The sequence below is a fragment of the Sorex fumeus genome, unplaced genomic scaffold (assembly GCF_029834395.1).
Source record: "Sorex fumeus unplaced genomic scaffold, SorFum_2.1 ptg000042l, whole genome shotgun sequence".
Taxonomy (NCBI): Eukaryota; Metazoa; Chordata; class Mammalia; order Eulipotyphla; family Soricidae; genus Sorex; species Sorex fumeus.
This window is the reverse complement of record NW_026606099.1, coordinates 9,110,455-9,126,980: the sequence shown is the minus strand read 5'-3', so window position 1 is coordinate 9,126,980 and position 16,526 is coordinate 9,110,455. Positions and strand designations below refer to the sequence as shown.

Here is a 16,526-nt window from a genome sequence, read left to right as displayed (position 1 = left end):
TTGGTGGCAGGGTCAGGAGTTGGGGATAGCAGCGGTTGGAACAGTGAGGAACGTGCTCTAGGTTGTACGTGTGAAGGAGAGAAGGGCCGGAGTGGAGCGTGGTCGAGGTCCCTTAAAATCAGAAAAATGTGGTGGTTTTTGTTTTGGGTCACACCTAGAGGTGCTCAGGGGTGTCTTGGGGGTGTTGTTGCATCTTCTGGGGACTGTAAGGGCCAGGATTGAACCCAGGGCTCTACCGAGCCCCGCCCTCCCTGTGAGGAATTCACTTACTTTGAGTTTTTGGTTTTGGGGCCACACCTGGCCATGGCTCTGCCCAGGGATCACACCTGGTGGCCGTCTGGGATGCAGGGGATTGGCTCCGACTGAGTTGCGTGAAGGCGATGCCTTACCCGCTGCATGATCGCTCTGACCCCACTGGCGCCTGCTTTTATTGGCCTCTGTCCCGCTAGCCTTTCCATCAATTTTTCTTTTTTCTTTTTGTGTTTTTTAGGTTTTCGTTTCGGAGGCCACACCCAGCAGTGCTCAGGGCCGACTCCTGGTGGGGTTCACGGGCCCATTTGGGGTGCCGGGTTTCCAACCTGGGTCGGGCTTCTGCAAGACAAGTGCCCCAGCCTTTCCACCTGAACCCCACTCTGCTCCCACCTGCTTGGGATGCCCCGCCCTCCTCACTGCCGGCTCCGGAGGAGGTGGGGGGGTGACCCCCAGGGCCCCCGAGACCTGTGTCGCCAGCAGTGTCTGCATTCAGCAGTGTCCCTGCGTGTTTCCCTGCCCTGCGTGCTCACAATTTGGGGGGTGGGCAAGGCCTCGGTGTGGGCCCATCTCCCTGGCATCTCTGCCAGCACCGCCGTGAGTCCGTGCCAGTCGAGTTGGCCCCCGCTTTGCCGCCGCTGCCGTGAGCCGTTCTACAGAGAGTGCCCGTCTGCTCCCAGATCCTCCTTACTCAGAAGCCCGCAGCGATTTCCCATTTTCTGCAGCCCGTGACTTTGATCCCTGGGCCTGGGCGGCACTCAGCTTCCAGAAGCGCAGGCAGCTCTGTCCACCTTACTTTTGATCCCGAGTCGCCCCTCGGAGACCCTCCTGTGCTGACCAAGGAGGAGCCAGGCCCGGTGCTTGTGTGAACCATCCTGCACTAGGCCTGCCCCAGTTTTTGCGTGTGTGTGTGTGTGTGTGTGTGTGTGTGGTGGGAGGTGTGGGGGATGTTGGACCACTTGGACCACACTTGGTGGTGCTCAGTGAGCCTGGGGGTCACTTGGGGGGCCCTGTGGTTCGGGGAATGGGAGCAGGGCCAGCCCCTGTCAGCTCAGTGACACATGGCCGTCTTCGCTGGTTCTGGCACGTGCATCTGAGTCCTCCCAGGGGAACAGGCGGCTTTCTGGGTCTCCTGCACCCTGCCCTTAACACAGTGCCGGTCACTTCAAGTGCCTGTCCCTGTTTATGGAGCCCACTCGCCTTCAGGATGACGCTCACTTCACCACACGCTTCCAGGCTGGGGGGTGGCTCTGCCGGCCCCAACATGCAGCGCCCAGGGTTCCAGCCCCCCTCCCCCCTTCGCCCCAGAGACCCTTCCCCTTGCAGCCAGGGGCCCCCAGAGCACCACTGGGAGGCTCCCTGCAAAAACCAAATTAAAGGGAAAATACCGACATGCTTATACATCGGGCTGGAGCTGTAGCACAGCGGTAGGGCGTTGGCCTTGCACATGTCCCACCCGGGTTCGATTCCTCTGTCCCTCTTCCTCTGGAGAGCCCGGCAAGCTCTGAAAGTATCCCGCCCGCACTGCAGAGCCTGGCAAGCTCCCCGTGGCGTATTCGATATGCCAAACACAGTAACAAGAAGTCTCACAATGGAGATGTTACTGGTGCCCGCTCGAGCAAATCGATGAACAGAGGGAGGACAGTGCTAGCTTGCCAGGTCCCTAACCTTCCCTTCCGATGTGGGAGAGGGCTTTAGGGACCCAGACCTGTGGGAGAGGGCTTTAGGGACCCAGGCCGATGGGGGCTGGGGCTGGAATGTGAAAGCCACCGTGGCCTCACTTCACCTCCACCACAGACGACAGTCTGTGTATCAGCCTCCCCGCCCCCTCGGTGTCCGGGGCCACTTGCGGCCAGCCCGGCCTTATCTCCCCGCGTCCCTCCTGGGCCTTTGATTCCCCAGGGGTCGGCTCCTCTCAGGCTCTCCGCCAGGCGTCTGCTGCGGCTTTCAACTCTCCTCTCTCCTGTCTGCTAATGATTATTCAGGGGCCGTATCTGGACTGCTGTTCCTCTCCCAAATCTGTGAGTCCTCTGTAGGGCAAGGGTCACAGGACCCATCCCCGGTCAGGTGACCGCTGCCTATAGCTGCCCTAGGCTCAGGCTCCGGCTCGAACCTGGCCCCAGCACCGCGGAGCGACGTGGTCCTCGAGGTGAGTCTGTGGTCTGGGGGGCCGGGCCCCCTCCTGCCGTGCCAGCTGCCTTTCCCCTTCCTGCCCCAGGCCCCTGGCCCCCCCGCTGAGCCTGCAGGAGGGGTTAAAGGTTGGGGTTGAGCTGCAGACCCGAGCTGGGCTTTTTGCTGGTGGGTCCGAGCCGGCTACTCGGGGGTTCCTGCTTCTCTTTCTACTTCTGTTTGGTTTGGGGCCACGCCGGCAGTGCTCCGGGCTCTTCCCGGCCCGGGGCTGGGGGTCCCTGGTGGCGGGGCGGGCGTGCGCTCCAACACTCGGCCCATTCACAGAACTCACCCCGATGGCCGATTCCGCGTCACCCCTCTCCCTGGACGGAGACCCCAGGGCGGCCGAGAGCCTGCTCCGGAGCGTGTTTGGGATGGTCGTGGAGGAGATTGTCTGGAAAGGGACCAGCACCTCCGAGAAGGTGGGTTCTTCCCAGAGGACGCCTCTCACCGGCACTGCGCCCCGGCCACCCCACCCGCCGTGGGCACGGTTCTCCCGGTCTTACCCGGTGTATTCCCCACTGTTGATTGCTTTGGACGCCGTCCCAGTGGGGCCGGAATCGATCTCAGCGGCAGAACACAGGCTCGGCACGCACGCCTGAGGTCTCGGGCTGGCTCCCTGGCTCCCAGCCCTCCCCTCCCCCTGCCAAAAAAAGAAAGAAGGGGCTGGAGCGATAGCACAGTGGGGAGGCCGTTTGCCTTGCACGCGGCCGACCCGGGTTCGATTCCCAGCATCCCATATGGTCCCCTGAGCACCGCCAGGGGTAATTCCTGAGTGCAGAGCCAGGAGTGACCCTTGTGCATTGCCAGGTGTGACCCAAAAAGCAAAAAAAAAAAAAAAAAAAAAACAACAACAGAAAGAAAAGTTGATAGCTCCTAAGGCCTGGATTGGTTTGGGGATGGCCACACCCAGCAATGCTCAGGGGTTTCTCCTGGCCCTGCACTCAGGGCCACTGCAGGAGAGGCTTGGGGGACCGTCTGGGATGCCGGGGATCGAACCTGGGTCTGCTGCGGCCTGCACGGCTAGCGCCCTCCCCATAGTACCACCCCCCTCTGGCCCTCCTTAGTTCTACCGAGGTGCGGGGTGGGGGGTGCTGTCTTCCCCAGACCAGACCCCACACACACACACACACACACACGCACACACACACACACACACACACACACGCACGTCTCCTGCAGGTCTGCGAGTGGAAGGAGCCCGAGGAGCTGAGGCATCTGCTGGACCTGGAGCTGCGGGCCCAGGGGGAGTCTCAGGAACGGATCCTGGAGCGGTGCCGGGCCGTGATCCGCTACAGCGTGAAGACCTGTGCGTCCCGGGCCGGCGGGAGCGGGGCCCGGAGTCTGCGCCCGGCCCCCTCTGAGTCTCGCTCCCCCGCCCGCAGGTCACCCCCACTTCTTCAACCAGCTCTTCTCCGGCTTGGACCCCCATGCTCTGGCCGGGCGCATTGTCACCGAGAGCCTGAACACCAGCCAGTGAGCCGCCCCCTCCCCACAGAGCACTCGGGGCGGGTGGGGTTGGCGAGAGTGCGGCGGGACCCCCCCCCCCCGCCCCGTTCCTGGGGGCTGGGCTGGCTCTGCCAGGCCTGTTCTGTGGCCCGACTCCGGGCGCTGCTCATTCTTGCCGCCAGCTGGTTTCTGTCTTTGGTCCTGTTCTTAGCTCATTTCTGCACCTTTTTCCTTCCCGTTTTGTCTTGGGCTGCTGGAGCGGGAGCACAGCGGGTAAGGCGTTGGCCTTGAACACGGCTGAGCCGGGTTCGATTCCTCCGCCCCTCTCGGAGAGAGGGTTCGCTCCCACCTGCACGGCAAAGCCTGGCAAGCTCCCCGTGGCGTGGCGTATTTTATATGCCAAACACAGTGACAACAAGTCCCACGATGGAGACGTTACTGGCGCCCGCTCGAGCAAATCGATGAATGCAGGGAGGACAGTGCTACTGTTTTGTTTTGGGGCCACACCCAGCGGTGCTCGGGGATCCCTCCTGGTGGGCTCAGGGGACCCAGGTTGGAAGACCCTGCGCCCTGCGAGCCGTGCTCCTCTCAGGGTCTGACACCCCGCCCCTGTCCCCCCTCCCCGTCCGGCAGGTACACGTATGAAATCGCCCCCGTGTTTGTCCTCATGGAAGAGGAGGTGCTGAGGAAACTGCGGGCCCTGGTGGGCTGGAGCTCTGGGGACGGGGTCTTCTGCCCTGGTGCGTCAACACGAGGCGGGTGCGGGGGGCTCTGGTAGTTCGGCTTTTTGGCTGTTGTTTTGGTTGTTTTGGTTGTTGTTGGCGGGTGGGCACACCGGCTTGTTGCTCAGGGCTCACTCCACCATGTGGGCTTCCAGGGATCGCCCGGGGTCTGCCGTGTCCAAAGCACGCGCCCCGCCCCCTCCTCTGTGTTATTGCTCCTCCCTGGCATCATTTTGGTTTTGTTTCTGCTTCTCGCCCCCTACGCCGGTGAGGTCCTCCCCCTCCCCTGTGGCCTCTTTGTTTCCTCTGGTGGAGCCCAGCCTGTCCCCTCGATGCCTACTCTAGGACCGGGGTGGGGGGGCGGTGTTGGGGCTGGGGGTGGGGGCAGGGGTGGAGGATGGGGGCCAAGGGGGTCTGTGGGAGCCGGGGAGTTTCTGGATTACGGCGGTGCCCTCTGCAGCATGGCGTTTTCGTGGGGGTGAGGGGCTGTTCCTTAGTGTGCCCACAAGACCCCAGGCTGCGCCCTGTGAGCTGTGGGGCGGGGGTTGCACGGGGCCTGCTGAGTGCGGCTGTGCCGTCCCGAGCAGGTCTGCAGCCACGCGGGAGCCGGTTGCCCTGGCCGCCTCTGTGTGTGTGTGTGTGTGTGTGTATGTGTGTCAGGGTGTATGTATGTATATATATGTGTGTATGTATGTATATGTGTGTTGGGGTTTAAGTATATGTGTATATGTGTGTACATATGTGTGTATGTGGAAATGTGTGTGTGTGTAAATGCACACGTGTATGTATGTGTGTATATATGCATGTATGTGTATGTGTGTCAAGGTGTATGTATGTGTATATACGTGTGTATGTGTATATATGTGTGTATAAGTGTGTGTATGTGGGTATATGTGTATGTATATATATGCATGCATATGTGTGTCAGGGTGTGTGTATGTATGTACATGTGTGTACATATGTGTGTATATGTGTATGTATGTGTGTGCATGTGTGTGTTTGTGTGTCCAGGTGCATTTACATTTGTATATCTGTGTAGTGTGTATGTGTGTGTGTTTGTGTGTGTGTGTGTGTGTGTGTGTTATGTGCTTGCAGGGCAACGGGAAGGGCTCACCTCATGGTGCTCAGAGACCACTCCTGGTTCCGTGTTCAGTGTTCCCCGTGGTGCTCACGGGGACCCCGAGGTGCTGGGATCCCACAGGCGGGGCCCCTGCACTAGCTCGCCGGCCTCTCCGGCTTGGATCCGTCCCTCCGGGCGGCAGACCCCAGCCCTACCCGCTTCTCCCTCTGCTGCCACCCCTCCCTGCGACAGGGGGCTCCATCTCCAACATGTACGCCGTGAACCTGGCCCGCTACCGGCGCTACCCGGACTGTAAGCAGCGGGGCCTGCGCGCGCTGCCGCCCCTGGCCCTCTTCGCGTCCCAGGAGGTGAGGGCGGCCGACTCCCACCCCCCACTCTCGGCGGGCCCTGGGCCCTGCCTTGCTTCCCGGGAGGGGGGTGGTCAGTGCTGAGTCCCTGCTCCCGTGTCTGGGCTGAGGGGTGGGCAGTGAGCGGCGCCCAGTGTCCCGTCCCCGTGTGAGCCTTGCAGCCGCTCAGCCCCGGGAAGTGTGACAGGCCCCGCTGGGCCGGGACACCCAGACATCTCCCCTTCGACTTGGCCCAGCCCCTCCTGTCCACCCCTGGTCCCCCGGCCCTGGCTCACGCCCTCTCCCCCCTGCAGTGCCATTACTCCATCCAGAAGGGCGCAGCTTTCCTGGGGCTCGGCACAGACAGCGTCCGGGTGGTGCAGGCCGATGAGAGGTGAGGGTCTTCCCGTGCTGGCCCCATCTGCAGCCCCCTTCTGCAGAGTGGCTGCTCGTTCCCCATCTCTGACCCTCTGAGGCCCCCCAGTGTGGCCCACGCCCACCCTGTCCCCCAGCTCAGAAGTGGTTCAGCCCCTGAGTGGCTTCTCTGGCCGTCTTGTCTCCCACAGAGGGAGAATGATCCCCGAGGACCTGGAGAGGCAGATCAGCCTGGCCGAGGCGGAGGTGAGGAGCGTTCCGGGCGGGCAGGTGGGGTCTTCTCTGTGCTGAGGGCGATGCTGCGTCCTCCTCCATCCCTGTGTGTGAGGCTGAGGGTCACGGGCACTGGGGCCCAGGGCCAGGGTTGGGGGCACCTGCGGCACGGGGCAGTGGGTTCTGTGGGCTAGAGGCTGGTGAGAGACGTCCCCCGACACAGTGGATGATGGGCTGTGGCTGCCCTCCGAGGGAGCATTTGGGTACCGGCTAGACATTTGTTTCCTTAAAAAACAACTTCTGGGATGGAGCGATGGTACCGCAGGGAGGACACTTGCCTTGCTTGCTGCCAACCCGGATTTGATCCCCGGCATCCGTCATGGTCCCCCGAGCATCACCAGGAGTTATTCCCGCTTACAGAGCCAGGAGTAACCCCTGAGCATCGCCAGGTGTGGCCCACAACCAAAAGGACAAAAAAACCCTTTCGTTGTTGGGTCTGGACAGATCGTGCAGGGGCTAAGATGTTTTCTTCACATGCAAATGACCTTGCTGTGATCCCTGGTGCCACATCTGTTCCCTCACCCGCCACTGAGCAGAGCACAAAGCCAGCCAGGAGCAGGCCCTGAGCACCGCCGTGTGGCCCCCAACATGTGAGATCTTGGGTTCAATCCTGATAGCGCCAAAGACACAGTAACATACAAATGAAAATATGAAGAAGAAAGTTTTGTTGTTGTTATTGAGGGGTGAGCACCAGTGTACCCAGTCGGTGTGGGGCTGGGTCGTACCCCACGGAGCCGAGAGGACAGGTATGCTCTGTCGCTGAGCCAGAACCTGTCCACATCTCTGGAACGTGTCTGCTGCAGATTGTGTGTGTGTGTGTGTGTGTGTGTGCGCACAAAGTACTCATTGCTAGTTGTAGTATGCACCTCACAGAACACGGTGAGACTGCTTTCGTGTAGAATAACAAACGGACTCGAACAATGAAAACTACAACGAATAGGGCATTTGCCAACCTCATTCCATCCCCCGCGCCCCAGGTGGTTCCACGAGCACTGCCAGGAGTGATCCCTGAGCTCGGAGTCAGGAGTAAGTCAGGAGCTCTGCTGGGTGTGACTCAAAAATCAAACAAAAATAGAAAATTTCACAGCGGCTAGGGCGTTCGCCTTACACACAGCCAACATGGCCGACCCGAGTTCGATTCCTCCGCCCCTCTCAGAGAGCCCGGCAAGCTACCGAGAGTATTCGATATGCCAGACACAGTAACAACAAAGTCTCCAATGGAGACGTTACTGGGCCCCGCTCGAGCAAATCGACGATCAACGGGAGGGCCTTTATACAGAGGTGTTACCGCTGGGCCCTCATTGCAGTTGAAGAGTTCCGCCTTATGGATTTGTTAATGATTCGTTTCCTTAGAGCTTGGGGGCCACACCCAGTGGTACTCAGCCAGGTATTTCTTTTTTTTTTTTTATTTTTGGGCCACACCCAGCGATGCACAGGGGTTACTCCTGGCTCTGCACTCAGGAGTTACTTCCTGGCGGTGCTCAGGGGACCATATGGCTTGCTGGGAATCGAACCCGGGTCGGCCGCGTGCAAGGCAAACGCCCTCCCCGCTGTGCTATCGCTCTAGCCCAGCCAGGTATTTCTTTTTTTTTTTTTAGAGAGAAACATTGCTTTATTTATTTATTTTTAGTTTTTTAACAAATCACCATGAGGTACAGTCACAGATTTACAAACTTTCATGCTTACATTTCAGTCATACAATGATCGAGCACCCATCCCTCCACCAGTGCCCATTCTCCATCACCAATGTTCCCAATATCCTTCCCACTACCCCCATCTGCCCCCCCCCCCGCCTCTGTGCCAGGCATATTCCCTTTTGTTCTCTCTCTCCTTTTGGGTGTTATGGTTTGCAATACAGGTATTAAGTGGCATTCATGTTTGGTCTATAGTCTACTTTCAGCACACATCTCCCATCTTGAGAGAGCTCTCCAAGCATCCTTTACTTGGTGGTCCTTTCTCTATCTTTGCTGCCTGCTTCCAAGTTATGGAGCAATCTTCCTGGTCCTTATCTACACTATTCTTGGGTGTTAGTCTCCCATTGTGTTACTTTATATTCCACAAATGAGTGCAGAACTTCTATGTCTGTCCCTCTCTTTCTGACTTATTTCACTTAGCATGATACTCTTCATGTTGATCCCCTTATATGTAAATTTCATGACTTCATCTTTTCTTTTTTTTTTTCCCTTTATTTTATTTTATTTTTTTTAAAGTTGTAGATTTACAATTTTTTGTGCTTGGGTTTCAATTATACAATGATCAAATACCCATCCCTCCACCAGTGCCCATCTTCCACCACCGTGGATAATATCCCTCCCACCCCCATCCTCCCATCCCCCCTGTCTCTGTGGCAGGGCAATCCCCTGTGTTCTCTCTCTCCTTTTGGGTGTTGTGGTCTGCAAAAGAGGCATTGAGTGGCAAACATGTTCAGTCCATAGTCTACTTTCGACATGCATCTCCCCTCCTGGGAGGATCCTCCAAACATCCTTTATTTTGTGCTCCCTTCTCTATCTGAGCTGCCCTTTCCTCTAGGATACCCGGCTGGCCTCTAAGCTATGGAGTAATCCTCCTGGTGCTGATCTCAGCTATTCTCGGGTATTAATCTCATACTTTGTTACTTTATATCCCCCAGATGAATGCAATCTTTCTATGTCTATCCCTCTCTTTCTGACTCATTTCGCTTAGCATGATACTTTCCATGTTGTACCACTTGTATGTAAATTTCATGACTTCATCTTTTCTAACAGCTACATAGTACTCCATTGTGTAGATGTACCAGAGTTTCTTTAACCAGTCATCTGTTCTTGGGCATTCAGGTTTCTTCCAGTTTCTGGCTATTGTAAAGAGTGCTGCAATGAACAAACAAGTGCAGATGTCACTTCGACTATACAGTTTTGCCTCTCTGGGATATATTCCCAGGAGTGGTATTGCTGGGTCAAATGGGAGCTCAATTTCTAATTTTTTGAGAATCGTCCATACTGTTTTCCAGAAGGGCTGAACCAGTGGACATTCCCACCAACAGTGAAGGAGTGTCCCTTTCTCGCCACATCCGCGCCAGCAACGGTTGCTTTTGTTCTTTTGAATGTGGGCCAGTCTCTGAGGTGTGAAATGATATCTCATTGTGGTTTTGATCTGCATCTCCCTGATGATTAATGATGTAGAGCATTTTCTCATGTGCTTTTTTGCCATTCGGATTTCTTCTTTGAGAAAGTTTCTGTTCATTTCCTCGCCCCATTTTTGGATGGGGTTGGATGTTTTCTTCTTGTGGAGTTTAACCAGTATTTTGTATATCCTGGATATCAACCCCTTGTCAGATGTGTATTTGGTGAATATCCTTTCCCATTCTGTAGACTGTCTTTGTATTTTGGTCACTGTTTCTTTGGAGGTGCAGAAGCTTCTTAGTTTAAGATAGTCCCATTTATCTATCTCTGTTTTCACTTGCTCGGCCAGTGGCGTGGCATCTTTGAAGATACCATTAGCTTCAATGTCATGGAGGATTTTGCCAACTTTATCTTCAATGTACCTTATGGTTTCTGGTCTGATGTTGAGGTCTTTAATCCATTTTGATCTTACTTTTGTACATGGTGTTACAGCCAGGTATTTCTGACTCTGCTCAGAGGTATCCCTGGTGGGTCTCAGGGGACCGTATGGGGTGCCAGGAGTTTGAACCAACACTTGACTGGCTCAGCATCTGCAAGACAACTAACTTACTCTCTGTATCATCTCTCTGGTCCTAGGAGAGTTTCACTTCTATATATAAACTTTTTTTTAAGAGGGGCAATATCTTTATTGAGATAAAAATTTACATGCCTTGTTATTTGCCCATTTAAAGTGTAGAATTTGGGACCAGAGAGATAGCACAGAGGGTAGGGCGCTTGCCTTGCACAAGGCCAACCCTGGTACCACACATGGTCCTCTGAGCCCTGCCAGGAGCCAGGAACGATCCCCAACCACATCTAGGAGTAAGCTTTTTTTTTCTCTCTTTTTGAGTCACACCCGGTGATGCACAGGGGTTACTCCTGGCTCTGCACTCAGGAATGACTCCTGGCGGTGCTCAGGGGACCATATGGGATGCTGGGAATCGAACCCGGGTCGGCTGTGTGCAAGGCAAATGCCCTCCCCGCTGGGCTTTTGCTCCAGTCCCTTAAATTTGTTTTTAATTTCTTTTTTTTAATTGAGGTAAGAGCAGTTGACAAGAGTGTAAATATCTATATAGTTTCTGGATGCAGTGTTGTCATAACTCACCAGTCCTCAGAGTGGCTAATATTGGTTTGAGTTTTTCGTTTTTGGGGGGAGGGCCCACACCTGGCAGTTCTCAGCACTTCGTGCCCAGGGAACCAAATGGCATGCTGGGGATAGAACCCTGATCAGCTGTGTGTAAGGCAGGTGCGCTGCCCACTGTGCTATCTCTCTGGGCCCCCAGAGTGCCACTGTTAGGTCGGAGAGGGGACCGCGGGGGAGGTGCTTACCTTGCATGTGGCTGACCCCGGTTCAATCCCTGGTTCCACACAGGGTCCCCTGAGCCTTGCCAGGAGTGATCCCTGAGTACCACTGGATGTGACCCCATTGTATTTTTTTTCTTATTTATTTTTGGGTTGGGCTGGAGCGATAGCACAGCGGTAGGGCGTTTGCCTTGCATGCAGCCAACATGGCCGACCCGAGTTCGATTCCTCCGCCCCTCTCGGAGAGCCCGGCAAGCTACCAAGAGTATCTCGCCCACACGGCAGAGCCTGGCAAGCTCCCCGTGACGTATTCAATACGCCAGACACAGTAACAACAAAGTCTCCAATGGAGACGTTACTGGGCCCGCTTGAGCAAATCGATGATCAACGGGAGGGCCTTTACCTTTACCTTTTACTAAAATTGCCAATTTTCTGGGCTGGAGCGATAGCACAGCGGTAGGGCATTTGCCTTACAAGCAGCCAACCTGGCCGACCCGAGTTCGATTCCTCTGCCTCTCTCGGAGAGCCCGGCAAGCTACCGAGAGTATTCGATATGCCAAACACAGTAACAACAAAGTCTCCAATGGAGACGTTACTGGGCCCGCTCGAGCAAATCGACGATCAACGGGAGGGCCTTTACTTTTTACTTGATTTTTGGGTTGGGGTGATATCCCATGGTGCTTTGGGGCTGTTCGCAGGTCTGTGCTCAGGAGTGCTCAGGGAACCATGTGTTACATTAGGGATTGAACCCAGGTCTGGGTGTGCAAGGCATGTACCTTCTGTTCCCTCTGATCTTGACCTTGTGACACTCTGGTGGCTGCCAGGGCCTGCTTGGCCCTTGGGGTTTCTGGGGGCCCACGCAGTGCTCACGCTGAACCCTGGGACTCTGCAATCACGCGGCCCTTTGCGCCGTCTCCCAAGGCCTGGGTTCAAGTTCCGTCTCCCGCGTCTCAGCCCGACAGTGGGTCTCTCGGTCCCTCTCCCTCTGGGCTTCACCTGCCAGCCCCAAGGGAACAGCGACGTGTGGGCCAGTCGGAGGGGCCTGGGGGAGACTGGGAAGAGCTTGGGGCTGGGTCGACACAGGCTGCAGGGAGCTTCCGAGAGGCCTTCACACCCTCCTCCTCCTCCTCCTCCTCTGCTTGTGCACAGGGCGCTGTCCCCTTCCTGGTCAGTGCCACCTCCGGCACCACCGTGCTGGGGGCCTTTGACCCCCTGGAGGCCATCGCTGACATTTGTCACCGGCATGGGCTGTGGCTGCATGTGGACGTGAGTGGGCCAGGGACCGAGGGGGTGCTGGCTGGGCCGGGCCGGGCCGGGCAGGGTCCAGGGCTGACCGTGATCTTCTGCACCCCAGGCTGCCTGGGGAGGGAGCGTCCTGCTGTCTCGGACACACAGACATCTCCTGGCTGGGATCCAGAGGTTCACACCCCCCTTCCTGGAATCTCACCCTTCAGTGCTTCCTCCCAAGAACTCCTGATCCTTGTGGGCGGGGAGGGAAAGGGGGGAAGGAGGTGGGAGGGATGGAGAGAGGGTGAGCTGGGGATTCAGGCTGCAGGCTGGGGGCGCAGTTCTTCCTGAGTGCTAGCAGGGGGGTGAGGCTTTGGGGGATGTGTGGGCTGTGGGGGTCTGAGCATGCTTTGTCCTGCCCCTCCCCCCGCAGGGCCGACTCGGTGGCCTGGAACCCTCACAAGCTCCTCACAGCAGGCCTGCAGTGCTCGGCTCTCCTGCTCCGGGACACCTCGGTGGGTCTGCCTCCATCCCCAGCCCGTCCCCCCGCTCTCGGCCCTGGCCTTCACTTTGCTTTCTTCGCCCAGCTCAGAGGGGCTGCCAGCCCGAGTGCTCCGAGCCCCACCCCCCGGCCGCTGAGAACCTGCTCTCTGGCGGGGGCTGCCTGACCACCCCTACCCTTGTTGTCCTGCAAAGTGACACCTCCAGCTTCCGGTGGGAGTTGAAGTTTGGGAAGAACTCTGGGTGTTGGGAGAAGACCCCCCCATCAGGGCGGGGGTGGGTGTCTAAGTTTCCTGCAGCCTCCCCTGTCAGTGCTGCTGGGCTCCAGGGGAAGAAAGAGGAGATGTGCAGGGCCAGAACGCTAGCACAGCAGGGAGGGCGCTTGCTTTGCGTGCAGCTGATGCGGGTTCGAACCCTGGCATCCCAGATGGTCCCCGAGCACCGCGGGGAGTAATAATTAATTTCCTGAGCGCAGAGCCAGGACGAACCCCTGAGCATCGCCTGGTCGAAACCGAACACACAGGAAAGCGGAGGTGATGCAGGCGCAGAGGTCCCCTCCGCAGCGGGTGGGGCCCTGACAGCCTCCCTGTCCCCCCACAGAACCTCCTCAAGCACTGCCATGGCGCCCAGGCCAGCTATCTGTTCCAGCAGGACAAGTTCTACGATGTGGCTCTGGACACGGGGGACAAGGTGGTGCAGTGTGGCCGCCGGGTGGACTGCCTGAAGCTGTGGCTCATGTGGAAGGCCCAGGGCGGGCAAGGGCTGGAGCGGCGCGTGGACCAGGCCTTCGCCCTCACCCGGTAGGAGGGGGCGTGGCCCCGGCCTTCCCCTGAGCCTCACCCCTGCACCCCACCCCTGCTCTCTCACTCTCCGGCTCTGTCTCTGGGGCTCTTGTTTTTTTTTTTTTTGTTTTGTTTTTGGGTCACACACACCCAGCAATGCTCAGGGGTTACTCATGCACTCAGGAATCACTCCTGGCGGTGCTTGGGGGACCCTATGGGATGCCGGGGATCGAACCCGGGTCGGCCGCGTGCAAGGCAAATGCCCTCCCCGCTGTGCTATCGCTCCGGCCCCATGGGGCTCTTGTTTTTGTGTCCCGGCCTTTCCTCCGTCTGGGAGTTTTCTCTCCTTCTCTCTGTTCGTAGGTACCTGGTGGAGGAAATGAAGAAGCGGGAAGGATTTGAGCTGGTCATGGAGGTATGACCCACTGCGCCCCCCACCCCTTAGACACACGGACCAGATGGGGCCGCGGGGCCGCGGGGGGCTGGATGCCCTCGGCTCACAGTCTCCCCTCTTTGCCCTCTCAGCCTGAGTTTGTCAACGTGTGTTTCTGGTTCGTGCCGCCCAGCCTGCGGGGCAAGCAGGGGGACCCAGATTACAGCAAGAAGCTGGCCAAGGTGGGCAGGTGACTCCCTCCTTCCCCCTCCCCTAGCCTCCCTCGAGGCCCAGATGTGGGTGAGTGTATGTGTGTGTATTCCGGAATAGGTGAGGCCTGGCTTGGAGCAAGAGCAGGGGTGTGTGTGTGTGTGTGTGTGTGTGTGTGTGTGTGTGTATTTGGAGTAAGTGAGAAGCTTGGATCAGGGGTATTCTGTGAGTGTGTGTGTGTTTGAAGTAGGTAAGGTGCTTGGAGCAGGGTGTGTGTGTGTGTGTGTGTGTGTGTGTATTTGGAGTAAGTGAGAAGCTTGGATCAGGGGTATTCTGTGAGTGTGTGTGTGTTTGAAGTAGGTAAGGTGCTTGGAGCAGGGTGTGTGTGTGTGTGTGTGTGTGTGTGTGTGTGTGTGTGTGTGAATGTGTGCGTGGATTTGGAGTAGGGGAGGTGCTTCAAAAGTCCGGACGGAGATGGGCAGGGTGGAGGGGGTGGGCTGGGGAGGTGGCGCAGGTCAGTGGAGACCCCCCCTCCCTTGCAGGTGGCCCCTGCCCTGAAGGAGCGCATGGTGAAGGAGGGCACCATGATGGTGGGCTACCAGCCACACAGCACCCGCGCCAACTTCTTCCGCATGATCGTGGCCAACCCTGCGCTGACCCCGGCAGATATGGACTTTCTCCTCAACGAGCTGGAGCGGTTAGGCCAGGACCTCTGATGCCCTCGCGCCGGTGGCCCCGTCCCCCTCTCGGTCCCTGCCCCTCTGCAGTCCCTCCCGTAGAAACGGCCTTTTCTGGAAACAGCGCCGCTCCCTAGCACACTCCGGGCCGCGCTGGCTCCGGCGGGTGGTGGGCGAGGGCTTGACACACTGGAACGTCCTGCAGTCACCAGGATATTTACAAAGGGAATATTTTTATTGGGAGAGGGAAAGAGGTTTTGGATATGGTTCTGTTGAACAAGCTGGAAGTAAGACACTGTGAAATAATGATATCTGGGCCGTATTTAGAAACACGTAGCAAAGAGCCGAGGACCAGAAAAAGTTGCCAGAATGGTCATAGGATTCCCTGGGATGGCTCAGAGGCAATTTTAACATTAACTGCTTTATCCCATCGATGCTCTGCTCTTTTGTTAAATAAGGTGTGATCCTTGATTTTGTGAGCGGGAAAATAATAAACTTAAAATTTAAAAGTGTGTCCTTCTGGTAAGCTTTATTTGGTTCTGTTTGTTTATGAGCCATGGTCGGCTGTGCTCGGGGCTTATTCCCGACTCTGCTCAGGCATCACTCCTGGAGGTGCTGACCATGTGCAGTGGTGACCATCTGACCATATGCGGGAAAGGGAGCCAGGTTGGCCTGTGCGTGACCAGCACCTTAGCCCCTGAGTATCTCTTCAACCCCTCACTCTGAATCTTTTTCTCACTTTGAATCTTATTTATTTATTTATTTATTTATTTTTGCTTTTTGGGTCATACCCGGCAATGCACAGGGGTTACTCCTGGCTCATGCACTCAGGAATTACCCCTGGCGGTGCTCGGGGGACCATATGGGATGCTGGGAATCGAACCTGGGTCGGCCACGTGCTCTCCCCACTGTGCTATCTCTCCAGCCCCTCACTTTGAATCTTTTTAATTTCCTCTCCCTCTTCATATTCTCTTTATGACAGTTAATTTGTGTGTGTGTGCATATGTGTGGAGTGTGTGTGTGTGTGTGTGTGTGTGTGTGTGTGTAGATTCCAGGGTTGTGGCTGCAGCAGTAATGCAGTCATGGTGTACCGCAGACAAATGAGTGGAAGCACCACAGCAAAAGCCTCCACCCCCGCTAGCACCATAACGTGCGTGTTCAGCCAAGAAACAAAAAAGGAAAAAATGGAAAAGAGCTGAGGAGACGCAAGGGGCTGGAGCGGACAAGGTGGTTTTTTTTTTTCCTTTGTGGGTCACACTTGGCCATGCACAGGGGTTACTCCTGGTTTATGCACTCAGGAATTACCCCTGGCGGTGCTCAGGGGACCATATGGCTTGCTGGGAATCGAACCCGGGTTGGCCGCGTGCAAGGCAAACGCCCTCCCCGCTGTGCTGTCGCTCCAGCCCCTGGAGCGGACAACCTTTGTGTGCAGGAGGCATGGGTGTGGTCCCCAGCACTGTGTGGGCTCCCAAGCACCACGGGGAGTGACCCCCAAGCACTGAGCCCGGAGTAGCCCTGAGCAGTACAATGTAAACTCCCCCCCCCAAAAAAAAAACACAAAGAATGAGAAAAAAAGAGCAAAGGGAATCTTCACACACATACAAAAAGATTTTTCCTTCTTTAATTTGAACCACAGCAACCAAGTTAAAGCAAAACAAGAACAAGGGACTGGA

The 16,526-nt window shown here is 56.8% G+C and overlaps 1 protein-coding gene across 1 annotated transcript; it reads left to right on the top strand.

Moving 5' to 3' along the window:
• The first annotated feature begins 1,054 nt into the window (after nucleotides 1-1,054).
• On the top strand, nucleotides 1,055-15,349 carry CSAD (cysteine sulfinic acid decarboxylase). Its single transcript, XM_056119921.1, has 16 exons — nucleotides 1,055-1,114; nucleotides 2,334-2,398; nucleotides 2,704-2,840; nucleotides 3,601-3,727; nucleotides 3,804-3,894; nucleotides 4,501-4,607; nucleotides 5,902-6,017; nucleotides 6,311-6,390; nucleotides 6,563-6,617; nucleotides 12,233-12,349; nucleotides 12,438-12,502; nucleotides 12,744-12,825; nucleotides 13,412-13,611; nucleotides 13,957-14,008; nucleotides 14,119-14,208; nucleotides 14,719-15,349. The coding sequence occupies exons 3-16, from the start codon at nucleotides 2,715-2,717 to the stop codon at nucleotides 14,890-14,892; spliced, it is 1,482 nt and encodes a 493-aa protein (XP_055975896.1). The 5' UTR covers nucleotides 1,055-1,114; nucleotides 2,334-2,398; nucleotides 2,704-2,714; the 3' UTR covers nucleotides 14,893-15,349.
• Nucleotides 15,350-16,526: the final 1,177 nt, after the last annotated feature.

Excerpts from the sequence above, each read along its gene's own strand:
- CSAD (XM_056119921.1), top strand. The coding sequence starts at position 2,715 with ATGGCCGATTCCGCGTCACCCCTCTCCCTGGACGGAGACCCCAGGGCG. Across the intron at positions 4,608-5,901 it reads GGACGGGGTCTTCTGCCCTG|GGGGCTCCATCTCCAACATG; the intron begins GTGCGTCAACAC and ends TCCCTGCGACAG. Across the intron at positions 12,826-13,411 it reads TCCTGCTCCGGGACACCTCG|AACCTCCTCAAGCACTGCCA; the intron begins GTGGGTCTGCCT and ends GTCCCCCCACAG.